The 25,749-nt window shown below is 37.0% G+C and overlaps 3 protein-coding genes across 4 annotated transcripts; 1 reads left to right on the top strand and 2 right to left on the bottom strand.

The window, feature by feature from the left end:
* Window positions 1–411: 411 nt before the first annotated feature.
* ankrd2 (ankyrin repeat domain 2 (stretch responsive muscle)) lies at window positions 412–5,501 on the bottom strand. The gene is made up of 9 exons (XM_026937783.3): window positions 5,293–5,501; window positions 4,539–4,646; window positions 3,889–4,035; window positions 3,605–3,709; window positions 3,439–3,537; window positions 3,255–3,353; window positions 2,955–3,053; window positions 2,749–2,847; window positions 412–2,133 (listed from the first exon to the last, which is right to left on the bottom strand). The coding sequence occupies exons 1-9, from the start codon at window positions 5,359–5,361 to the stop codon at window positions 2,050–2,052; spliced, it is 909 nt and encodes a 302-aa protein (XP_026793584.3). The 5' UTR covers window positions 5,362–5,501; the 3' UTR covers window positions 412–2,049.
* Window positions 5,502–6,552: 1,051 nt separating this feature from the next.
* On the top strand, window positions 6,553–10,690 carry st3gal7 (ST3 beta-galactoside alpha-2,3-sialyltransferase 7). Its single transcript, XM_026942679.3, has 7 exons — window positions 6,553–6,684; window positions 6,854–7,032; window positions 7,170–7,290; window positions 7,772–8,097; window positions 8,427–8,613; window positions 8,712–8,852; window positions 9,075–10,690. The coding sequence occupies exons 2-7, from the start codon at window positions 6,902–6,904 to the stop codon at window positions 9,309–9,311; spliced, it is 1,143 nt and encodes a 380-aa protein (XP_026798480.3). The 5' UTR covers window positions 6,553–6,684; window positions 6,854–6,901; the 3' UTR covers window positions 9,312–10,690.
* An 87-nt stretch (window positions 10,691–10,777) lies between these two features.
* hps1 (HPS1 biogenesis of lysosomal organelles complex 3 subunit 1) lies at window positions 10,778–23,908 on the bottom strand. 2 transcript variants are annotated; one of them, XM_053232926.1, is made up of 18 exons: window positions 23,713–23,908; window positions 23,166–23,282; window positions 22,917–23,051; window positions 22,435–22,577; window positions 21,799–21,907; window positions 19,034–19,194; window positions 18,387–18,489; window positions 17,903–17,972; window positions 17,030–17,085; window positions 16,742–16,909; window positions 15,488–15,667; window positions 15,273–15,349; window positions 14,353–14,484; window positions 14,179–14,243; window positions 13,159–13,304; window positions 12,888–13,001; window positions 12,635–12,717; window positions 10,778–11,776 (listed from the first exon to the last, which is right to left on the bottom strand). In XM_053232926.1, the coding sequence occupies exons 2-18, from the start codon at window positions 23,280–23,282 to the stop codon at window positions 11,614–11,616; spliced, it is 2,022 nt and encodes a 673-aa protein (XP_053088901.1). In that variant the 5' UTR covers window positions 23,713–23,908; the 3' UTR covers window positions 10,778–11,613. The 2 variants fall into 2 exon arrangements, 1 of the variants encoding a protein (XP_053088901.1); XR_008301509.1 differs by lacking the exons at window positions 10,778–11,776; window positions 12,635–12,717; window positions 12,888–13,001; ... (3 more) ...; window positions 15,273–15,349; window positions 15,488–15,667 and having other exon boundaries at window positions 16,848–16,909; window positions 17,030–17,115.
* Window positions 23,909–25,749: the final 1,841 nt, after the last annotated feature.

The following is a 25,749-nucleotide window of genomic DNA, read 5'->3' as shown; positions in this document are numbered from 1 at the left end:
ACAATTTAAGATATAATAACTGATACACAACACAATTACAATCAATATTTTTTTTCTCGCTTTTTGTTTGATTAGCTAACTGTTGTTACACTGTTTTGACATGTGCAATGTCCAGAGGAGGAGCTGTACTCATTACTTTATCTATACTCTGACACCAAAATGTGTATTAACTTCAGTATTTACTTGAAAAGTTTGGAAAAAGAGAAAATGCAGTTTTCCTTTCAGGAAAAAAAAACCATTTATAACAGGAATAAAAAAAATGATGAGGTGCTAAGTGAGTGTGTTTTATTTGCTGAATCACTCTGTGCAAAGAGAAATACCAATGCCTGACTTTCCACTCATCCACAAAATTACCTGCTGTGCAATAAAATAGACTAAAAAATTTTTGTTCTACAACCAAATAGAAACATTTATTTTCTATATCACAAAAAAGTTGTAACATTGTATTATGTCGTTATGTTTCACGTATTGCTAGTCTAGAAGAGTTATCTCATCACGCATGGAGAAGTCACAGTTCTATGTAACACTGAATGTAGGACAGGATTTATTTCACAAAGCAAAGCAAAATGGTGCTCTCTATTGGTCATACTGGCAGTTAGCATACAGAATCAGGGGAAGTTTACAGTAGACCTAAATTTCTAAAAGACATTACCTCTATAATTTTTTTAAAGAGTACGAACAGGGTAATAGTGATCTGAAGGTTTATTTTTAAATGTGTTTTATTAATTTATTGTTTTATGGCATGTTTTATTTGTTTGTTGTAGAGACAAGCTAGTGTCAATGAACCTTCTCTGGTTCAGGAGACCTCCAATTATCTGTGTCTCCCCAAACAATTTTCTTTTTTGTTTCTTTTCTTTCTTTTTTTTATATATAGATATGCGTAAAGGCACATGTTGTATTTACAGTGCAAAAGAAGATTAAAAACACATGGACATGTTAATAAAACCATTCATGGAATTTGCAAAAAGAAAATGAATGCTACTCTAGCTGGCTTTAGGCTTGCTTTAAATGCTTGAACAAATGGTGGTGGAAATCAATCTCTCACCATAGACAAAGTGCCAGAAACTTAGAGGTCACATGTAAGCAGAGCCACATACAGAAATTTCCGCTCCCATGAAGCCTTCACAGTGTGTGGGTGTGTATACACGCATATGTATGTAATGTTTACAAAACCATCCCACATATTGATTTGCACACTTTGTCTCTGGTTATTGGGCACCCTTGGCATGTTGGGCGTTTCAGGATGATGGAACAATGGGTATCTATCTCTGAGCTTTAATTAAAATATGTGCAAAGAGTGATAGTGCTGATCCACGTGACTGGCAACGGTACAGTATATTCATTTCACTTGTGCAAAGGGTAACCCCTGATAGTAACTGGAAACTATGTACTAATGCCTCTTCACAAAGCCTACTGTTAAGTCAGGGACAAAACAGAAATCCTAACCCTGCTTCCTCTTTGTCCCTGGAACATGGCATGTATTTAAAAAGAAGGCCAGCACATCTGTGCTTTAATGCAGTTAACATTAACGTGGGTAAACTTGACTTTGCATGCATCAGACACCATTTCAATCACAATGTCAACAGAACATGAGTTAATAATATCAGTTACTGTTTTACTTAAGCATTACAAAGATCTACTCAATAATGTGGCCTTACTTAAAATGCTTGAAACATTGTAATGTATTGCATAATATTTTGATTATTAAACCAAATTGATTTTAATGAAAAAAAGAGAGATTTTTTTCAAACAAATACTCAGTAAGCTGCTGTTATAGAAGTGATTTATATCAGTCTGTTGTATCCACATCTGTGTTATACACCTGTGCATCAGATATGAAACAAATTGACCATTTTAATATAACTAAAATGTTACCAGTTTTAGGTTAAGCACAGCAATGCAAGGATTTCTATACAAACCTGTGTGTAGTCAGCAGATAAAAATCAGTGAATAATTCTAATCCAGTGAAAGAGAGAATAAATCCTTCCATGTGAAGATACCAGTGTCATCAACTGTACTTTATAAAATGTGCCTTCAAGCCAGGTCATACTATTTCATCTGCTCCAGTTTCTCCAGCATCTCCTTAGTGTCACACTGCCACATCTTCACCTGCTCCGTCGCCGTAACACCCTCCTGAGAAACATGGATTTGCACTCTAACATACACTATATGGCCAAAAATATTTAGATGCCTGACCATCACACCCATAGGTGCTTATTGAATATCCCATTCCAGTCCCCAGTTTACTGTTACAATAACCTCCATTCTTCTGGGAAGGCTTTCCACTAAATTTTGGAATGTGACTGTGGGGATTTACCCACTCAGCCACAAGAGCATTAGTGAGGTCGGGCACTGATGTTGAGTGAGGAGGCCTGGGGTGTAGTTGGTGTTCCAGTTTATCCCACAGTTGTTCAGTGGGGTTGAGGTCAGGGATCTGTGCAGGCGACTTGACTTCTTCCACACCAACCTTGGAGCACAGGGGCATTGTTATGCTGGAACATGTTTGGGCCCCTTAGTTCCAGTGAAGGGAAATTCTAATGCTACAGCATGCAAAGACATTCTAGACAATTGTGTGCTTCCAACTTTGTGGCAGCAGTTTGGAGTAAAAGCCTCATATGGGTGTGATGGTCAGGTGTCTACAAACCTTTGGCCATATAATGTATCTAAAAATCATTTGACCTTTTTCCTATTAATATAAGACAAGAGCACATTTGTTTCCCTGCACTTCAAGAGCTCTGCAATACTTACAGCATTCTTAATCTTCATGTCTGCTCCTGCCAATATTAGCGACTTGACTATTTTGTATCTGTTCAGTCTGACAGCATCGTGCAATGCAGTATCACCCTCCTTAAAACAAAGTGAGCAATGTTATTGGTATAATGAGATACATGATTTTCACACACTGACTAAAGTTATAAAAAAATTCTATTAGCTGAAAACCTCATAGTTCGTACCCGATCTTTGGCATTAATCTGGACACCACTGGACACAAGATGCTCCACAACTTCCCAGTGGCCTGTTCTGGTAGCCACATGTAATGGAGTGCTCAGAAGCTGTGGGCATCAGAAACCATGCACTGATATATAAAGAATTTACTGTCATTTATGCAATCATTCCTAATATGGCCAAATGTCTGTGGACACCTGACCATCACACCCATATGTGCTTGTTGAGGAAACAGATATGGGTAGGATGGTCAGGTGTCCACAAACTTTTGGTTATACAGTATATATCAATTTTGTTAAGGTCTTTACTTTGTCTTTGACATTTAAGTCAGCTCCTCTGCTCTGCAGGAGCTTAAGAGCAGCCAGACGTCCACCCCTGCAGGCCCAGTGCACAGCCGTGCACGCCAACTGAGAAAATAACCAAAACATAGAATTCAAGACTGTGCCATAAATGAAAGAAAAATCAAGTGAACGATGACTCAAATTTTCTCACCCGATCTTGGAAGTCGATGTTTGCCCCCTTATCCAGTAAACTCTCCATGATCTTAACATGACCCTCAAAGGCAGCCCTATGAAGTGCTGTTTTTCTGAACTGAAAAAAGTGATTTTTTTTGGTAGATATCATTATTGAAATGTAAGTGTAAAGGACATAGGAATACCTCATCAGCTGTGTTTGGGTCTCCTCCATCTTCTAAGAACTTATCAACCACTATGAGGTTTCCATTTGTGGCTGCCTTTAAGAAGTTTTCACAATCCACAGGACCCTATATGATAAAAGCAATGATAATAAATTTAACTGTAACTGAAATAAATGTTTAAAAAAAAGTAATAAAAAGTATTATTTTCTGATTATGGGACACTAATCATAGGTTTATGAAATAAATATTAATAAATGGTTTACTATGAAATTTAAATTTAAATAAACATGCTTGAATTTCCTTACCACATGAATATTGGTTAGGTTGCTAGATTTTGATGCTTTATTCTTCATCTTTTTCCTCAAACGGAGTTCAGTAATATTCTCTGCACCACCTAGATCCACTATCTCATACCTAAGATCAGACGAGGTCCTCCTCACCCGCTCCTCCACCTGATGACATCACCGCTCATATCAGTGAAATACTATATTGTAGGTACTGTATACATAAAGTGCTGCTGTAGAAAGTAATGTGCATTTAATGTATAAATAAACAATCAAACTGTTGCTGTATTTTGCTATGAGCTACCCTCTCCTCTCTTGTTTACAATCACACCGCAAGTTAAGGGTGAGGAATCTGTGCTGGATTCCATTCATTTCTGACCTCTAATAATGCTGATTCCAAGCTCTAAGCCTGTAAAACCATGAGATGCCATGGTGTTTGCAGTATGGCGGTCATATTGCAGAGTGACTGAAACTGAATATCTGAGAGCTCTCTAACCTTCATTAGTGACAACTCTATTATAAAAAAAAAAGCCAATTCATAATGATATCATTCTACTCATGTGATAAATTAGAATTTGAATATACATTTATAGTACTCAGCTTTCTAATGTTTTTTTTCTTTAATTGGATCTGCATAATGGATATGCATGGCAACTCTTACAACCACTCACCTGAGTATTTGCAAAACTCTGATTAAGTGATTCATTGCTCATCTCTCTTCTGTCTTTAGTGTCATCCACAATCAAAATTCCCATCTTCTGGGCGCACATTCTGCGTTTCTGAAAACAATAAAACTCATACGATTCCAGCGTGTCAAAAGCGAGATAAGATCAGAGGCATTTTAATAAACTGATATGGTTGAGTACCAAATTAATTGCTAATTTGGAAATAGAAACACAAAGGAGGATTAGAAAATCAAATATTGCCAGAAGGACCATATCATAAACATTTAAATATAAACAAATGTCTTCTGGGAGAAGCCAGTGTATTAACACAGTGTATCAAGTGTTAACAAAAAGTGCAATATATGTTATATAAATAATTTCAATCCATAGAATCACTTTTGCTGAACAATCCCACAGGCAAACTGAATCTGCTAGTAAGAGTAAATGTAATATTTTGAAAATAGTGCTGATTTTGCTTTATTTATAATGAGGGCATTCTATCTGTGAGGAAAATTTGATGTATATCATGTGAATTGTAATAGGTCTGTATAGGTCAATAGTTGTGAAGGTTTAAAGTTATGAAAAGTTATGACAGCGTAGATCTCCAATAGTTTTCTCATTCATAGTATCCTATTTTACATATACTCTAACATTTCTAGAAACAGTTGAACCCAAACTAGTTTACTGTCAATGCATTCATAAAGCTCCATATCTGAAAATTTTTATTTAAAATCATAATATCTCAGAAAATATTCCATACCTGCTCTTGTTGGTCCAACTCAGCTTTTTGGTCCACTATTGCGGTGGCCCACAGGATATCCTTATCCATCCTGATCAAATTAATCAATATAGATAAGCAAAATTATTCCAGTTAGAAATTGTAAGGAACTCTTTCAAACAAAGTTGCCTCTATATTGATAATATTTAATTATGAATGAGAATATGAGCAGTAACTGACACCTTTAAATAAGCAGCCTATTGAGTGCACTCAGGGAGAAAGAGCTATGAAGAATGGAAGGTGGTATGGGTGCTCTTATACCACACAGCAGGCATGCAAAGCCCACAGCTTGCTTCGTGTGACAGGTGTGGTCAGGAGCTGGACTAAACACTGACACATGACACACTCCAATACCATAAACTCCCTTGCACCGTGTTCATCCACTCAAACTTTTTTTTTTTTTTTTTTTTTTTACAAGAGTATCTGGTCAATAAACACACTGTTTTGGGGATTAACATCATTTCACTGGTGTCAAGTGATAGCTTGTAAATACTTACTACTGTCATACCACATTATGACCTATCACTACTGAGCATTCAGGGCCATCCATTGTCTCATACTTACATAAAGCAAAAGGATGTTTGAGCATCTGGAAGCTAAAAAGCATGGTTGTTTATTCATCTAGTACCTCACCACACAGTCTGTCATTACTTGTATAATGAAAGCTCAGAGGTAAATTGGGCAAATTCAGCATGATGCTATTTGAATTTATTAACTGCTACATGTGAATATGTCACAATGCTCAGCTTTAACAAAAAGATTGCAGAACCTTCTTTTTTTCTAAATAACAGTGATTTATGCTCTGAATGAGAATCTTTGACAGATGTTAAACTTCTGCTTAAAGGATACATGGAAATAGTAGCTGTATATACTACTCATATTTAACATATGGAAATGTACAATTTTAGATATAGATGAGGAAAGCTGGGTTCATTCTATAAGGGAATTTACCAATATCACCAATATCACAATATCTCGAAAAAAAACAACAACATTTTGGTGGTTTCCATCTTTGCAATTCGTGGAAGTAATTCATAAACGTATTATCGTGAGAATGTAAAGACAATTTGGATTTGAGAGACTCTGCAATAAGAACTAGACTTTAAAATTCTCAGTTTGTTTAAAACATTAAAGAATAAAAATATTAATATGTGTATTTTGAAATGAAGGTGTGCGTGTATGAATAGTATTTTGAGTAGGAGGGCCCTCAGTGTCAGGTGAATCATTAACCCTGACTGTGAAGGATCAGTCCGAGATAAACATTCGCATAACCACTGTTAAGAGTCACAGAGTTGAACTGCCACCGATCTCTCTTCTACTCAAATCTGACTGCTCTTTTAGGCCAAGAATCACAAATAACATCTGAAAAGCAAAGTAAGTGTGCAACCATTTTTGGAAATGTTATTGCAATGTTATCTATCCCATTAGCTACTTCCCACATGGAAGGAATGTGACAGGAGCTTTTTGTGAGTCAGGGGATTGAAATGCTTCCAGATTTCCTGCTTTTACTGTGGAGGCTTCTGTTATGCTATTTACATAACAGGAGGAATGCTCAGGAAGTGTTCATAGAAGCTTGGAATCCTGTGGCTAGATGGTGACTTTAAAGCACCTGAGCGTGAAGGAGCATGAGGAAAACAGTGTTCCACTGCTGGCTGAAGCAGAGACCGCAGAGAGCCCAGCCATTAAACACAGGAGGGAGTCCAGAGAATTCTTCCTCACACAGTGAATAAAGACAAAAAAACCCCCAAGAAAATTCAATGATTTGCATGAATTACATAAAGAATGTGTTGATTTTTCTTTAAACTATAGAAGAGTATTAGTTATTAGAATACAGCAATGTCTATTCTCTCTCTGCGAAGGCGGACAAACCTTGGCCTGAGCATCGCTCTGCTCCTGAGCTGTTATTCAGCAATCCTTGTCCCTGCTTATCTACCTACTAAACAACCGACTCGGATTGAAAGCTCCACAGAAGAATATATGGTACTGACTTAAAGATTATATTCATTCCATGACATTTTCTTATATATAATACAGGCTATAGAAGTGGCAAGATAGTGCAGAAAGTAATGTTGCTGCCCACAGTTCCAGGGTTTCTAGCTCAATCCTGAGCTTGGGTTAATGTGTATGAGGAGTTTGGCATGTTCTCCTCATGTTCGTGTGCGTTTCTGTCAGGTTCTCTGGTTTCCTCCCACTTTCCAAAAACATGCCATTGGGGTAATTGGCTAAGATAAATTGCCCCAGGTGTGAATGATTATGTGAACGTTTGTGCGCAGGGTGGCTGAGATGGACTGGTATCCCACCCAGGATGTATCCCTGGGATAGGCTCTGGATCCCTCGCCACCCTGACCAGGATAAAGCGGAAGATGAATGAATGAATAATACAGGAGATAAGGGTTAAATCCTTCAGATTTTACAAGAGCTCTAAAAGTACAATGTTCTGCATGTCACACTCTTCCTCTAGGCGATACTGAATCACTCAGCAGCTCTGCTGTCTCGGCCATGTATAAGCGGCTTGGCCAAGGCAAAGCTGCAGAAAGTGCTGAATTTCCACAGCCTAGTTCAGATTCCTGCGTTCCTGCAGAATGGAACCAGACACTGGGAACTGGCACCTCCACTTGGTCTGCTAGGCAGTGAGGATATGTTGGCACAGGCACTTAGAGTTCTGCCCCACTCTGGACCTCCCTCATTCCCAGACAGGTGTAGAAGATGTATGGTGGTTGGGAGTGGTAGAATCTTACATGGCAAACATCTTGGAGCCCATATTAATAAATATGACATCATTATAAGGTTAGTTCAGTTAACACCATTTATACTATATATACTGTCTCATAACCTATATCAGTGCATGAATAGGAGGTAAAAACAAGATTTATTGTATAGATTTATTTGTACTGTCCTGCATAAACATTCTTAAGCATATGAATAATTGTATCTTTGGTATCAAATTAAATTAAATTAAAGCAAATGATTTGTGCTTGTTTTTATTTTAGTTTCATTACATTTTGTTTGTAATTATTATGATGTCATAAGTTTAATGTACTTAAAGTATAGATAGATAGATAGATAGATAGATAGATAATTAATCTAAACACGTTTTGTCATTTTAACACTTTTAGAATGAACAATGCACCAGTGTTTGGATTTGAGGAAGATGCAGGCTCAAGAACCACAATTCGACTGATATATCCTGAAGCAGCGTCCTTCTTGGCACAAGAATATCAGAACACAGACATAGTAGCTTTAGTAGTATTCAAGAGGCTGGATTTAGAGTGGTTGACCTCTGTTGTAACAAAAAAACCTTTGGTGAGCATCTTGGGTGCTTATTCTTCCAGTCTGTTCCAATATGTCAAAATGTAATTGAAAGAAAACAAAATGAAATGAAAATTGATCCCTGTCTCCAGAGCTGGTGGTCTAAACTGTGGTTCTGGAGAGACGTTGTAAATGATATTCCACTTCGGCCAGGAAACTTTCGCATCTTGAACCCTGAAATAATCAGCCGGACATGGCATGTGCTGCAAACCTATGGAAAACATGAAAGCAAGGTAGGGCCAGTTGCATGCAGATATGTGCTATATATCATTAATAATATTTCCCAGTAGAATTATATATATTATATATAATAGATTCCTGTCCTATTTATGTTTGAAAATTAGTTGGACATCTTTCTCTTATTTTCTTTGTTCGTGACAGAGATGTGTCAGTGTTCTTTAATTTTAAGCTACAGAAGACTGGAACACTCCAGTGTGCTTTCTGTTCTGTTGTAGACAGTGCCTACTCTAGGCTTCACAGGCGTGGTGCTGGCACTACAGCTGTGTGATGAAGTGAGCCTGGCAGGCTTTGGCTATGACTTCAAACATCCTGGATCACTGCTCCATTACTATGGGACTGTGCGCATGGACCACATGATGGCACAAGTAGTGCATGATGTCAGCGCAGAGCGCAGTTTACTGCGGGACCTTGTCAAGTCTGGTGTCGTGCATGATGTCACAGGTGCAGTGTAATTAACAGTGGGCCTCATTTATCAAACTAGTTATGAAAGTATTTATTAACAAATGGTTTGAAAGATGAAAATCCTGTTATTGTTAAAATGTTTGCATCCTATAAGAGCTTCCGAGTTTATATACAGTCGGGTCCATAAGTATTTGGACAGCTAATTTTGCCACTGTACACCATTACAATGGATTTGTAATGAAGCAATCATGAGTTTGAAGTACAAGTAAAGCATGCAATATTTTTGTTAAATGCCTTGAATTAAAGCTGGAAGTCTATACTTCAATTAGATCAATTAGATGGCTTGATTTCAAATCCATTATGGTGGCGAACAGAGGCAAAAATACGAAAATTTGCCACTGTCCAAATATTTATGGACCCGACTGTATAAAGAGACACTAATGTAAACGTCATGTTCAGCTTCAAATCATATAATTGGCAATGAGTTACTGCAAATTTATATATGGATTATGTTGTCAAGTTTAAATAGCATATTTATTTCACTTGCACACATGAATTTAATAAAAAAATTTGTGACTTGGTTGTTTCATATTAATGACTTGAAATAAAGTGATCCAAAACAATCCATAAATGAGTCTAGCTATCCAGTTAGGGCAAAAAAACGACCCCCTATAAAATGAGTTAAAGTTAGTCTGTGCCTGTGCCTGACACACTACAATGGCTGAGCTGCATTACAGGATGATTTTGCGCACACCACACTTGGATATGTTTAATTTAGTTGGCATTTTGGTGCTTTCAGCTCTGTGAGCTTTTTATATTCTTTGCCTTGTGCTGTGGGTGAACATGAACGTTAGTAATTTACGGGTGATCGGCATTTATCAACATCTACACGTGAATATGTAGAAAATCTGCAAGACTGAAACTTATGCAAATCTGGCAAGAATGTTTTTTTACTTTGGTTTGTCTATGAAACCACTTATACACAACTTTATTAAAACAGTAAGAAATGAGGCCCTATGTTGGTACATTGAACCTGACTTGCACTGAATATCGTTACTTCCAATCTGAACTGGGGCTATTATTTAAACTAAGAACATATGTGAGATTAGATTTCAGTGAATAGGTTAAAACAGAGAGAACAAATGTGTCAACTAACACCCCATGTACAATGTCCAAAAAATCAAGTAAAAAATTAACAAGACATGCTATGAGGATCCTGTATCACAGTGGTCTGCTAACACTAAACCCAACAGGTATCTCTTACGTGTATAAGAGATGCAGAATTGTTCTGGTGATTGTTCTAACCCATGAAGCTGGCACAGGATGGCTGTGAATTATGAATGGCTGACATATTTTAATAATATTTAATGACAACTACAGTTTATAAACTTGTTCCATTTTTTTTAAAACTGTACATCAGTATTGATGGAGTGTATTTGTTTAATGCAGTATTTTCCAGATCCACTCATCAGACAAATGACAAAGGACTCATAATACACACACACTGCAATACCACTGATGTAAATCAGTTTATTTAAACAAACACTGATTCTTTTAACCATCCAGTAAGCCTGAAATATACCCCATACTGTCACACAAAGTACTCACATTTAGGCATTTTATTTTTAAGGCACTGCTTTCAAATAGGAATTTCAATAATGATATTATGATTTACAGATATTGGAAAAGGTGAACATATTTATATAGCATGATGTAATTAAGTACTCAAAGCAACATAGTCATTTAATCATTTTTAAAACAACATACTTCTTGTTTGTGAGAAGAATGTGAAAATGTAGCTGGTACTGCAATGGACTTAGGATTAGATTTATATATGAGGTCAAAAGTTTTAACCTGTAACCACATATAAACCAGATATGAACAGATGATTATTTAAAGCAACATACCATATATTATTAGAGGCTATGCAAATGCTACAGTATGACAGCAGATGGTTTTTCAATAAAATAATTGAAGTGTTTATTCACACAATATTCTCCTAAAAAGACAGAAATGTTTAAAAAAAGGGATGCAGTGGGTTAAGTATTGTTCCAACATTAGCAAAGTGAGAACATCATACTACATTTTCTGTTTAGAAAGCTTCAGTGCAACAATCTGGAAAGAGGCTTGATCTTGACCAATCAACATCAAGATGCATTTTTCCATTCAACTTGGTCATTATTGTGTCAAAGCAGTGCAGGAACAAGAATCCTCATTCGGGGATGGACACAGCAGAGAGAGCGTACTGCACGGGAGAGTGCTCAGTAGCTCAGTTCAGAGCATTCCAGCAGCTGTGGAATAAAGATGGCCTCAATAAGCTCTCGTATGCACACAGGAAGCACTCAGAGGTGTTCATAAGAGCGGAATGCGCGATGGCTCCCACAGCTTGCGGGCCAGCTGGCTGCAATGCTGCAGGATGTACTCAGTGGGGACAACGCCGAGGTGCACGGTCAGCAGCTCATAGCACTTTACCAGCTCATTCTGGTGACTCTTACTGTAGTAGCGCAGCAGCTTCCTGTAGGACAAAAGAGCTGCTAATGACATACTGCAAGCCAAAAGCCAGGATTTCTTTCTCTACAAAAATTACAGAATTATTCTGATATACGTAAATGTTTTTTTTAAGACAATATTCATTTCCTCATAGAATTTTATTTTTATTTCTTTATTTGCTAACCACTGTGCTAGCAGTTAACTAGTGTGATGAATTTGTTTTATACCAGTGTTGAATTAATCAGTCTAAATGATCAGAAGGTATTTAATTTTCTATAACAGCAGCTCTGACAGTAGGGTTAGCTGTAAGGCAAATCACAGGTTTATAATTAATGTTCTAATATGTTACTGTTTCTACAGTAACAGCTTGTTCATAGGGACTTGTACAGTAGATGCAGATTAAAAATATACTTTAACAAAGAAAAACATATAATTGTTTGTATCGTTAAGCATTCTATAAGAAGACATTTATTTAACATTTATTGAGTCGTGAGTGTCAGTGCTTTGTAACAGTCAGCATGTTTTTCACCATGGGAGAGTCTTCAAGACAGAGGACTTTGCTCTTTCCTGTTTCTACATGAAGTGTTTTTTTTTGTCTTATTAACTTCAAGAGAGAAAAAAGAGGCTGCAAAAAAGTAAGTTGTGTCATGCATTAATGACAATTAAAAATTGTAGTTGTTGTCAATCTGCTGAGGCATAAGAGGAATAAAACACCGCAGGACATGCTGTTATTATACGATAATCAGCTTCAGAGTGGTAACGCATCACACCCCAACGTTGATCATTTTCCTATAACAGCATACCCCATTGTCCATTATCTATTACATATGATTCTATGTATTTTTCTTTCCATTTCTAGAATGATGTAAGCTAAACACATTACCTGTAATAATCCCAGGCAAGCATTCCTATTGGAGCCGAGTCATCAGGAAGGTTAGGAATATCTACCACCTCTAGCTTGTAACCCTGCCAAGGATCAGGACACAAATTAACTTCATTTGAACACTGACCTCCTAGTTTCTTGTATTTGGATGCATTCACTAAAGTGTATGTGTATCTTATTTGCAAATTATTCCACCTCTGCAGTACCTCAGAGTAACATTGATACTAAAAAATATGATGAATCTTACACATACCGTTTCATTCTCAAACCACAAGAAGTAACAGAAGTAGAAGTCTCCATCTCGTAGAGTCACAGTGGTATAGCCTTTCTGCAAATAATGCCTTGTTGTTGCTACAAGACTCCACAACTGTCAGAAAACAAAGGATGTGAAGTTATGACAGTGGTTAATGTACAGAAAACAGCAAAGGCTATGGGTTCAAAATAAACACAGCCCCCTACATGCTTTATATATACAAACTACACAACAGAACAAGTGTGCAGTGCATGGTAGGTTTCACACAAACCTTGTTTTTAATAAAGCGTGCTATGGGGCCTTTTCCCAGCTCTGAAGCAGAGCCCTCAGTCACACTGAGAGATGGCGCAATCATTTGTCCTGCAGTGCGATCCACATAAATGAAATGCACAAGACCAGGGAATTCCTCCAGGTAAGTGAGAACAAAGTTAAAGTAAATACATCCAAATACAAGAAACAAGCTTCAATAAAAGATTAGAAATGCATAATTTCTGCATTCTTGTTCTCTAAGCAGTCCATAGTTACTCGTTAATCACATGAAGTATTTTTTTTATGTCTAGCTCTTTCCAAAGTAAGCACACAGCAATTAATTATGAGCAGACAGAAAACAGATTTAAGGGGACTGTTCTTAGAATTTTTAAATCTTACAAGACATGGTATGTTGGTCTGTTTTTAAAATCAAACAAAAATGCAGAATATCCAGAATTAACATTTTGAAGTCATTACTTATATGCCTATCTATTTGCTTATCACATCCTAATGGCAGCAATGCCAACATTTCTAACAAGAGAAAAAAAACAGCAGAACCCTAGTGTATGTCAGTGGATGAGACTGCTCAATTTTTGTCAGATGTGTAGCAAGCAACAGTAATAAAATAGCAAGGCATATGCCAGTGTGATTGCCACTTAATAATAAGCAGCTCCTCCACTTTTTTCCTGTCCAAACAGACCACAGTCCCACCCCACTGCTTTCTATTGGCTCACAAGACAGGGGCTTGTGAACTCAAAGGTCAAAATTCACCTAGATAAAGTCATTGTGAAGTGAAAGTAGCCTCTACCAGAAGCAGGTATCCCGTTAAATCCCATATCCCTTCCCATTTCAGTGAATTTCCTTTTCTGCTGGGTGAATTTTATCTGTATCTGTATGGGTATATTTTCACACTCTCAAATGTGTCAATATGGCACCAAGTGTACAGAAACCCCAGGACAGACCTCAGCTCAATGAATACACTGATGTATTAGAGAAAGGGACTCATAAAAGGCAACACAGTACCACTGAAGGCAAGGATATGACACCATAGTTATATTTCTCTTGCTCTTCACCAACAGAAAGTCTTTCCAGTCCATCAGCTTTTCTCTGAAACAGAGATGAAAGGATGCTGAGACAGAGTTCTGTGTGAAATTATGCAATTAAGCACTCTACTTTCAACTGAATTTGTAGTTATGAGAATCAAACTGTGACATACTGCACCATGTTCAGCGCCCGTTCTTGAAGCGTAGTGGTGAGACGCTGATTACTACCCATACACATAGCTGCAAAACACTGCTGATACACACCACACAGCTGAGTCTTTATGCTACGACACGAAGGCAGCAACCTGCACAAACATAAGCCACAAAATACTGGGATTAAATCATGCACTGTTCTAGTTTAAATAAGGTCACTTGCCGAACATAGGGATCAAATGGGATGCCAAATTCCAGTAATATAGTGGCTTACATGGATCATCCTACTGCTTAGACCAAGTGTTTCAACTAAACTTTGTAATGGTTCAATTACATAAAATTCCCTGCTTAAAAAGGGTGAGATAAGCAACTAACATGACCGAACGACAAAAACAGTTATCTTTTAATGATTAGCCATTAATGATTAGCTCATGGTTGTAAATACAACATGATGTGACCATGAACATCAACATGAAGTGGCTATGTTTTGTTTCATAGAGGTGATTCAGGTAACCTTTTTTGACAAACAGCATGAATGCTGAACAGATGAGACACATCTATTTTCAATTTGATGTAGGATAATAAATGTATACATTTTTAAAAACCTTTTTAAACAAGCCATGTCATCAGTTTGCTAATCAGGCCAGAGAAATAAATAAATAAAATAACCCAATGCCTGTAGCCCTGTAGTAGTCTTTGGTCTGATGAGCTGCCTTCAGCTATATAATTTCCATAAATTCTTGTGATTGGATAAGTCACATCAGAAGATGTGCTACAGAAGCCAAGCTGGTTCATGTTTAGAAAACTAGGGTCACTGAACTATGACAATTTTTTCCCCCAAATACTCTGTTTAGTCAGCTGATATACTTAGCTAGATTCAATGTGGACTGTGGTCCACCAGTTGGCAACCCCGGTTTAGACTTATAATATAGACTCTCACGCTTTTGTGACTCCAGGTCCTGACCGGGTGAAAGCCTTGTTCTTGAACTCTGACCAGGTGTTTTGAAGTTGCGAGGTCTAAACATGGGAATAATGAAACCAAAAGATTGAAAAACTACACACCAAAAAGGCAATTATAAACCTTACACAGCTTAAATGACAAATGTTAAAATATAGAGTATTAAATATATAAAATATATTTCACTGAATCCTAACCAGGATGTCCATGCTGGCCAGCATTCTGATGAACTTGTCCACTCTGGTGCGGAGTTCCTGGATTGGAGATTGACCACGCAAGGCCGCTGTCCCCTCTAACCCTTCACTCAGCCTCTTTTCCAGCTTAGTAAACGCCTCCAGTAACACATAGACAGACATGGCCACTTGGCTGTTAGGAATCTATTGAAGCAAACAGAAACAGCCACAGTCTCTGATCAAATCCTCAGAAAATCCAAACATTAAAAATAAACTGAACATGTAAAGTCTCTGTGTTGAAAGAAATCCTACAGATCCAAACAAAATAAAGTTCCATTGCACACTGGAAAGCAACTGTTATACTGGAACCAGATTTTACAGTGTATACAGCTGTCATGCAATATTTCTCAAGATTTGTTAAATCCGGAAAACACTGAAGTGTTAATGTAATATAGCATTCAGGAATTGGTGCCACCTAGTGGCTCTCAGTCTCATTACACTTGCAACTACTACTACACAAAACTGAAATGAGCCTGCTTCACTGAGCTATTTCAAACTCTCTACTCTGCAAACATTTTCGGTTGGAATATGACTATACTTCACACTGACTACATTACAGGAAAATGTCTACAGATGCATATTAAACAAGTGCTCCTTAAACTGTGTTTTTAAAAAAATTCTATAGCGTTTTATGTCATATACATACATGGCGAAAGCTTGTGGACACCGGACAATCACACCTACATGTGCTTGGTGAACATCCAATTCCAGATTTACTCCCCCCCCCTATAATAACCTCCACTCTTCTGGGAAGAATTTCCACTAGAATGTGACTGAGGGGATTTGCCTAATCAGCCACAAGAGCATTAGTGAGGTCAGATACTGATGTCAGGTGAGAAAGCCTGGGGTGCAGCCAGCATTCCAAAGATGTTCAGTGGGGCTGAGGTCAGGGATCTGTAGATCTGTAGATCTGTAGAGTTCCTCTACACCAACCTTGGCGAACCTTGCTTTGTGCACAGGGGCATTGTCATGCTGGAACATGTTTGGGTCCCTTAGTTCCAGTGAACGAAAACTGTAATACTACAGCATACAAAGACATCCTATACAATTGTGTGCTTCCAACTTTGTGGCAGCAGTTTGTAGAAGTCCAATATATGGGAGTGATGGTCAGGTGTCCACTTACTTTTGGCCATGTAGTGTAATATGTGCCATAAGTTTCTTAGGTTAGAAAAATGTCAGTTAAACAAAATAGTGTTTAGAACACAAATCCAACATCACCTTGGTCAGCAGCACTAGAGTAATGCCAGGCCACAGAGGTAAACAATACATGGAGTGAGGCATCATGGGAAAGAAGCCTTCCTTAAATGTTGCTTCCAGAAATACTCTGGTTGGAGTCATGGGGTCAGGGACTGGCAGCTGAAGAGTCTGTAGACTGTCTTCAGCCATCTGAAATCAAACAAATCTCAGCACTGTAAGAAACATTATTAATGCAGAAATGGTGGAAATGTTCAAGCATATTAAGATTCTACTGTACATGAGGCAAAGTGATGTCACTGAGGAACTTACCTGAATATCAGGATCCACAAACTGGAAGACAGGAGGACTGTCACTACTCAGGTGACCTGTGTGGATTCATGCTTTACTTTATGAAACTGTGTGATAAAAGGTTCAGCATAAGCCTGGTGACTTTGGTGACTTTACACCTTTTTCAAAATATAATAACTTTGGCCAAAAAGTGGAGATGGGTACTATAATAATGTGTATGATATAAATACAGGTGACAACACTGACAAACTGAAAACTTTTTAAATCACATTTCCAACCCCAGATAATAATGTACATGCTGAATGATACTGTTGACACAAATAGGGAAAGAAATAGGGCTCCTCAACCTAAATTCCAGTGTAACCCCTCGTAATAATGTACATACACAGCTATTTATCAAGATGTAAGTAAATAACATATCTGTTTGCCTTTGAGATGTTAATTAAAAAATTAAATTACAAAGAAAAGGCTTTATTATATAATACCTATTAATGAGACACACAAATACGTTTTTGGTCAATAAACATTGTAATATAATAAAAAGTACATCTACTGTATTTATACTAAATCTTGTTATTTACTACATTTTTAGCAATAATGGCAGTAGAGTTAAAAGTCCACTGAATATTATTGTTCTTTTATATGACAGAACCATTACAAATGGTCCATAGATCAAAACCTTCTACTGAGAATAAGAATTAAAATATGATGATGCACTGATTTTATTATCTCAAAGAACTCATTGGGAATTAATGCCATGTTTACCAACTGCATATATTTATATGGAAGCATATGACTGTGGAAACTCATTTTTGGCTTTCTTGCTTATATTAAAGGTAAACTCTTTCACATTTTAAAGACAGAGTGTGTCTGAAATACTACAATGTGACTCACCCGAGTTTCGCTCGCTGGGAGAAGGCTCTGGAGTATAGAAAACATCAGGTGCCGAAGTACTGTCCACCTCCTAAACACACCACCAGGCACAAACAATATGCACTAAAGCGTTTTAATCCACATCACTGCTGAATTCTCAGTTCTAATTAGTCAGAAGGTGTTGTTTAACTTTCTATAACAGCGTGATCATGACAAGGACTATGATGCTGAATGAAATAAAAATGTATTTTGCAGAACATTAAATCTAACTACAAATGGACAGTGTCATTCTTTAATAATACAAATTGTGTAATTATTGTGGTTTAAGATGAATAAAACACTTTGTGACATGCTGTTATTGAAAAATAGTCACCTCCGCAACACAAGACCCTGTGACTGATTACGTTCCTATAACAGGGTGACCCACTGATTTTTTTAACTTATTAAGTTGCTATATATAGTAAAATAATATACTATGACGGACTATGAAGAGTAGATAACCCACCTCAGAAGGCGTTTCATCAAGCTCAAGGTTGCTGGGATAAAGATCCTGCACAATAATGATCAGTGCCAGCAGGTCAGAAGAGCTAAGAGTGCTGGCATTACGACTGCACGAGAAAACACACACCACAAAGCCACGTCAACACTCATTTCAGTGCAGCATTTCACAAGTTGCCCTCCAAGTTGGTCACAGAACAGACAGGCCATTTCTTAATCCTTCCGTTCTGTTCCCTATAACGTGTTCCTAATTCATTTCCACAATGCAAATGTAACATTTATTTTATAATACCCATATAAGCAAATAAAAAGCAAACAATTTAACTATGGAACTAGGCAGATGAGAGATGCAGTATGTTAAAAAGTTGTCTTTTTCTTTCAGATTTACAAGAACAAATCATTTTTAACATGTTTACTAGTTTATTTACTATTTTTATTTTATTTACTAACATGTTTACTATTTTTAACATGTTAGTCCCAGACAAAAATTTTTCTTAAAATAATTTATCTACAATAAACATGATTAAAACTGTCTTCATTAGAAAAATTAGATATATTTTCCATAAAATATTTCATTTGTTCTATTTAAAATGAGTCATTCTAACTCAGTCATTACTGTTATATAATTCAGGTTTGAGTGAGCACATGCAATACCTTGAGTAGAAAGCTAATAACTTGGTGTGCACCAGGATGAAGGCATGCAGCACCTCCTCTCCTGCTCTGTCGGTGCTGCTGTTCATTTGCTGCACCAGTCTCCGCTCCAAAAACTCAATGCACTGTTCACACAGCGTGGGGTGGATCAGCCTCTCAACCGCCTAAAGAAAGCCAAGCAAAACACGCTTTATGCATACAAACTAACGTTTTCTCTGCAATTCCAATTTAATTACACAAACAGATGTTATAAAATATATTAGAATAATTGTCAAGTCTAACAATTTTATATATTTTGTTGTTTTTTTTAAGGGAAAAGAAGTAAACACAACCTCTGCAGTGAACTCCTAAAAAAAAAAAAAAAAAAACAGCATTTTTTCTGCAAATATTAATGCATAGTTACTTTATATTTGGTGAACTTTTAAAACTAATAGAAAAAAAAATTGTAATTGCGGCATGTGCAAAAGTTTGGACACCTTCTTAAGTCAGTTTTGGCAAATGCTTTTTGTAGCCAGCTAGGAGTCTTTCTGTTCATGTTTCATGAATTTTCTCCCACTCTTCCTTGCATAATGCTTCTAGTCCTGAGATATTCTTGGGCTGTCTACACAGATTTTCAATTATTTTCAACTCAGGGGACTGTGAGGGCCATTCCAAAAGCTTCAGCTTGCGTTTCTTGAAGTAGTTCATGGAGGATTTTGAGGTGTTTTTTCATCACTGTATTGTTGTAGATGCCAAACTCTTTCTTGATTGTGTCACATTTCACATCACCCGTGCTTGATTCCTGTCCCGCTGGCTGCCGCACAATCCCAAAGCACAAGGGGTCCACCCCATGCTTAACATTTGGCAATGTGCTCTTTTCATCAAATGCAGCTACTTTTTTCTCCAAACATACCTTTATTGATTTTAAAAGAGTTCCATTTTTACTTCATCAGTCCACAGCATGGGTTTACAAAATGCATCTGGCTTATCTAGATATCTAGATGTTTTGCATACACCAGACAATCACTTTTGTGATGAACAAAAGGAAGGGTGTTCAAACTTTTGCATGTCATACTTACTATTTTTTTTTTTGTTTCATCAAATATAAAGCAACAGTGTGTTACCAGTTGCAGAACTGTATGTGTTTGGAAATATGTTTTTTCAATAGTTTGCTGCAGATATTGTGTTTATGACTTTTCACTTCAAACATCAACGAAATATGTGGTTTGTGATTTGGGGTGCCCAGACTTTTGGATAGTAGGAAGTAGAAAGCATTGGAACAGCATAGCCAGTTCTCTTGTTTTCTGCATTTGTGTTTGAGATCAAAAGATGAATGTAAGATAATAGATCAGAATTTCAGCTTTCATTTCCTGATATTTACATCTAGATCTGATAAACAACTTAGAACATGGCACCTTTGTTGGTAGACCACCCAATTTTTGGGTGAGCAAAAGTATTGGAACAGATAGTCTTACAGTAAATAACACTTAATATTTGGTTGAATATCACTTGCTTGCAATAACTGCACCAAGCTGGTGACCCACTCACATCACCATATTGTTGCATTCTTCTTTTGTGATGCTTTTCCAGACTTGTACAGGCTTTTTTCAGTTGTTGTTTGTTTTGGGGGGTTTCTCCTTTCAGTCTCCTCTTCCGGAGCTGATATGCATGCTCAATTGGGTTTCCAATTCTTCCACTTTTTTCCCCCTGAGAAAGACCTTTCTTGTGTTGGCAGTGTGTTTTGGGTCATTGTCTTGAAGTTACTCCCAATAAGACTGGATGTATTTCTCTGTAAACTAGCAAACAAAATGTTTCTGTAGACTTCTGAACTTATTCTGCTTCTACCATCATCAGTAATGTTTAATGAGCCCATTCCAGAAGCAGTCATGCAAGCCTAAGCCATGACACTACCTCCACCGTGCTTGATAATTGAGCTTGTATATTTTAGATCATGAGCAGATCCTTACTCTTCCCACACTTTGGCCTTTCCATCACTTTGGTAGAGTTTAATCTTGGTTCCAGAACTTATTGTGGTATGGCCTCTATATTTCTGCTCTCAAAGTCTTCTTCGATTGGTGGATTGTTACACCTTCATCCCTGCCCTGTGGAGGTTGTTGGTGATGTCACTGACTGTTGTTTTAGAGTTTTTCTGCTGTTATTTTCCTTGGCTGACCTGTTCAGTGTCTGGTTTTTGGTACACCAGTGGTTTCTTTCTTTTCCAGGACATTTCAGCTTGTTGTATTGGCTATGCCCAACATTTGTACAATGGCTCTGACTGATTTTCCCTCTTCTCTCAGCTCCAAAATGGTTTGCTTTTCTCCCAAAGACAGCTCTCTGGCCTTCATGAAGGTTTATCCTTTTTAACAACAAATGCAGTCTTCACAAATAACATCCAGGGCTCAAACCAAGATTAGACATTCAGAGTTATTAATTGTTTAAACAATCAATCTAACAAGAAACACCTGTCAGTCACATGTTCCAATATTTTGATCATGGAAAAATGTGTGGGTTCAAACAAAAGACACCATTTTCTAAGTTGATTAACACATCTAGATGTAAATATCATGAAACCAGAAATTCCACCTATATAGGAAACATTATACACACACTCTCTCTCTCTCTCTCTCTCTCTCTCTATATATATATATAGAGAGAGAGAGAGAGAGAGAGATCAAGACTATTCATCTTTTTATCTCAAACCCAAATTTCTTCAGTGTATAACAAAAACAAAAAACTGGCCTTGCCATTCCAATACATTTAGAGTGGACTGTATATATTATGAAAGCTACCTCAACTAAAAAACTTTGGTCCTGCTCTCGTAAGCGGCTGTATGTTTCAAGGAGTCTCTGCAGCTTCTTCCATACACGGTTTCTCTGCTCTGTGTCTGAAGGCCGCAATCTGATAATAAAGAAAATGAAAAGAAAAATGCAAAATTATGATAATGAGGTAACGGAAGCCATGAACCACAAGTTGTGAAAAAATGTTGCAGTACTATGTCATTATTATATGTAATATCTCATTATTTTGACTTAATAGCTCAATATTTCAACTGAATATTTCAGTATTTCAACTTAATAACTTAATAATGAGTTTTAATCTTGTTATTTCAACACTTCTTATTATTTTGAATTAATATTTAAGAACCCCACTATCTATCAATAAGTCTACTTTATTGAATATAAGCTTATAATTTTTATACTGTATGCTGTTTCCCAGATAGTAAGTAAGCTAGATGTTACTGTAGTGGATTTCACTTGACACATATCTAATGATTGGTAATTCACATAAATGCTTCAAGGTTGGATGGAGGTTTTAATTTCACTGTTTAAAGTGATGCAATGGGGATGGTATGATTAACCCTACATTACAGTCGCACGGTGATCAATTAGTAAAGAACATGTAGTGAACAAGTGTGAAGTTCTTACTCTTTCCTTAAGAGGGAGCTGCTGAGCGTAACCATGCCAAACAGGATCTCTGTAAATTTCTTCATTACAAAGATCTTCCTCTTTAGATCCTCATCGGTCTCCTCACCGTCGCCATTCACAGCAATATACAGACATTCTTCGAACTGTGGAAAGAACATGCATTCCACTTACACAGAAACGCTGCTGTTTTTAACTTGAAGACAAATTACACTTATACTTTCACAGTGTATGATAAGCTGCATTTATATTTAAAATGAATAGCAGATCACTTAGATCAGAGACTCAAACAGTATTGGCAAAACACTGCTGGTGAATTAGACCAATGCTTTAGATGTCCTCTCAGTCCAGGACTCTGCTTTGCTAAATCAACGGATAACAATTCTCATTAGCAGCAAAGTAGCAATGGAATGTTGGTTATTAAGCTATTGCCAGATGACTGCATTCTGCAGTAGATTAGTGCTGTGAGATTTAGAGCAGCTTACCTGATGTAGTGCATAGATGTGACCATTTTCCGTGCTGAAAGAGGTGTAGCCGTCCCCCAGTCGGTCAATCATAGTGCTACACGAGATGATGATTGGGGCAAACAGTGTGTTGATACTGTCCGCAAAGGCTGGCGGCTGAGAAAACAGGATTGTAAATTTACTCAGCTGCATGATGGGTCAAGAATTTGCAAAACTAATGTCCTATCCCTACCCAATCCATCTCACAATACATTATTAAAAAGTTCTTACTCTTCCGCTCTCCTCTTGCGACGTCCCATACTGCTTTTTAATATTCCGCTCAAACTCTTTGTCAGTCCAGTAGAAAAGGACCTCAGCACTTTCTGTGGCAACCAGAAGGCACTTCATCTGAACACAAATGCAAAGGTTTATCAGTTAGTCCACACCGGTTCAGACATTCCTGGACAGACACTGTCTCTCTCTCTCTCTCTCACACACACACACATATATATTAATGTTGTGTGTATTTATGATGATCCTGATCTTTCAGTAGGTTTTGGTAACAGCACTGCTGAAGACCCATTAAACACTTCAAAGCCATAGCCTACTATACGCCTTAGTGTATGTGATGCTGTGAATATAAAGGAAACACTGTAAAGTCAGTGTGACAATCACTAAATATTATTTAGGTGCTTTGGGTGGTAAATCAAGAATTTTCACCTCTTATGAAAGCTTAATAATTATAGATAAGCTCCTAGTTATTTCTAGGCGGGCTAGTTGGTGGCATTAGCTAATCTCTATTATAGGTGCAACAACAATAACAACAACAAACACTTACGCCTAATGTCTATCAGAGCAGCCGACACTCCACATAATTCCTTCGCTGGCACACAGAGACAGATTTAAAGCGATTCCCAGAACACAAGTCAAAGTCAGAGCTTGCAAAGCGTTACTAGATAATGCGAGGCTACACACCGCTCCAGCAACTCAGTTCACTTCCGTAAAGTAACTTTGTGGGGTCACGTGACACTGCGGCACGCTACCAAGTATCCGGAGTGCAAGGAAGAACCACTACAGCGCTGAGAATTCCGACTCTTTTTAGTGAGTCGGATCATTCGAGTCAACTCACCAAGAAGAACCGACTCTTCGAAACGGCTTCCAGGACAAAGTTTGCGATATTTTGACCAATAACTCTTCTTTGCTTAAATGACTGAAATTGTTCTATCTTACGGTTTTATTAACATAAATAATGTTGACATAAATAATAGTAGAATGCTTAATAATTAGTTATTAACAAATAATTACATTAAAAATTAGATTTAATTATATTTAACTGTATATTTGTACACACACACACACACACATATATATATATATATATATATATATATATATATATATATATGTATATATATATATATATATATACATATGTATATATATGCAGGATCCATTCATGCTATCGAAGAGCTGCCAGGAAAGCGTTTTAATTCAATTACACTGCAAAACATTCGTAGGTGGTATATTTTAATAGGATATCTTATGAAAAAAAAATGCATCAAGTTCAGAGGTTAACTGGTAGAGCCCGGTAGGACATCTCAATAAGCAGGACTAGTTGTCAGAACAACGCCACTGCTCAAGGTTCACCTAAAAGTGCCGGCTTAAAGAGACGAGTCGTTCACCAACATCACATCACTACATCACAAGAGTCTCATTAGAGAACAGAGAGAGCGGATTGTGACGGGAGGAGTAACATCAGCAGTTCATCAGGCTGGGAAATCATGTGGCACAGCTTACAGGCGCATGACACAACCCCTGCACACGGGCTTCAGAGCTCACGCGCCATGCGCTGCCACTTATATTCACACACACACACACACACACACACGCACACACACACACACACATTCAGTTATATCGGGAAAATGTTTAAATTTCACATTTTCTAAGCTTTCTTTTTCATTAATAAAACAGAAATACCCAACACATTTCACAGTAAGATTTCTGAAATCCTCAAGATTTTATCATATATGCATGTCTTACCCTTTCTTCAAGACTGACTGAAAACATTACATGTTTGGAAATATGGAACATATATTTTCATTGGTTTAGACCTTTACTTTCATCCACAATGACACGTTTAAAACGTTAGTTTTTTTGTAGCATATTTATTTATGTTATTAACAAAATCACATTTCAGTACCAGAATATATCCATCATCAACATATTCTAATAATGTATAAATACAATGAAGTAAAACTGACTACATATTAAGATGTTGGCCTAAGTAACATTCTATAATTATTTTCTTACAGCAATAAAAACAGTAAAGTGGTGTAGAAATGCTTCGGTATTTTCCAAGTTCATAATCAGTCTTTTCTGAAATTCATGCAAATTTATTGCACATAAAATCCATTACTGCATTATTTAAGTATAGCTGTGGAGAGTTTGATGCATCCATCCATGCATCCATTATATTCCTTCACTTTTCCTCTACCCACGTATTGTATTTTAAGTCTGTCCCAATTAACTTGAACCATTCTGTCCCTAATTACATGTTTGTTAATTTGGCATATCTCTAAAATGATTAAAGTATAAACATTTGTACTTGGTCTGAGCTAACTTTATGCTTATTTTGTTACAGTATTACATCTTATGTATAACTGCATCATAAATATATAGCTTATACTAGTTATGAGCATACTTCATTTTGTCTCAAGATTTTTGGGGTCAACTTCCTGTTTGATGCTGACCACAACCACTTATATGATGTCACATGCATTATAGTCTTGTTACTTCTATCAATCACTTCTACTGCAACAGCTCAGTACAAATTTTTTTTTCAATTTTAATTCAATTCAGTTTTATTTATATA

This window comes from Pangasianodon hypophthalmus, chromosome 3 (assembly GCF_027358585.1).
Source record: "Pangasianodon hypophthalmus isolate fPanHyp1 chromosome 3, fPanHyp1.pri, whole genome shotgun sequence".
Classification (NCBI taxonomy): Eukaryota; Metazoa; Chordata; class Actinopteri; order Siluriformes; family Pangasiidae; genus Pangasianodon; species Pangasianodon hypophthalmus.
This window is presented reverse-complemented; position numbering and strand designations above follow the sequence as displayed.

Coding starts and splice junctions, on each gene's coding strand:
- ankrd2 (XM_026937783.3), bottom strand. CDS start 5,361: ATGGATAAGGATATCCTGTGGGCCACCGCAATAGTGGACCAAAAAGCT. Junction 4,647..5,292: donor AGTTGGACCAACAAGAGCAG/GTATGGAATATT, acceptor TATTGTTTTCAG/AAACGCAGAATGTGCGCCCA. Junction 3,354..3,438: donor ACATCGACTTCCAAGATCGG/GTGAGAAAATTT, acceptor TTATTTTCTCAG/TTGGCGTGCACGGCTGTGCA.
- st3gal7 (XM_026942679.3), top strand. CDS start 6,902: ATGGTGACTTTAAAGCACCTGAGCGTGAAGGAGCATGAGGAAAACAGT. Junction 7,033..7,169: donor AGAGAATTCTTCCTCACACA/GTGAATAAAGAC, acceptor CTCTCTGCGAAG/GCGGACAAACCTTGGCCTGA. Junction 7,291..7,771: donor GCTCCACAGAAGAATATATG/GTACTGACTTAA, acceptor CTCTTCCTCTAG/GCGATACTGAATCACTCAGC.
- hps1 (XM_053232926.1), bottom strand. CDS start 23,282: ATGAAGTGCCTTCTGGTTGCCACAGAAAGTGCTGAGGTCCTTTTCTAC. Junction 17,086..17,902: donor TCCCAGCGAGCGAAACTCGG/GTGAGTCACATT, acceptor GAATCCACACAG/GTCACCTGAGTAGTGACAGT. Junction 14,244..14,352: donor CGGGCGCTGAACATGGTGCA/GTATGTCACAGT, acceptor TCTCTGTTTCAG/AGAAAAGCTGATGGACTGGA.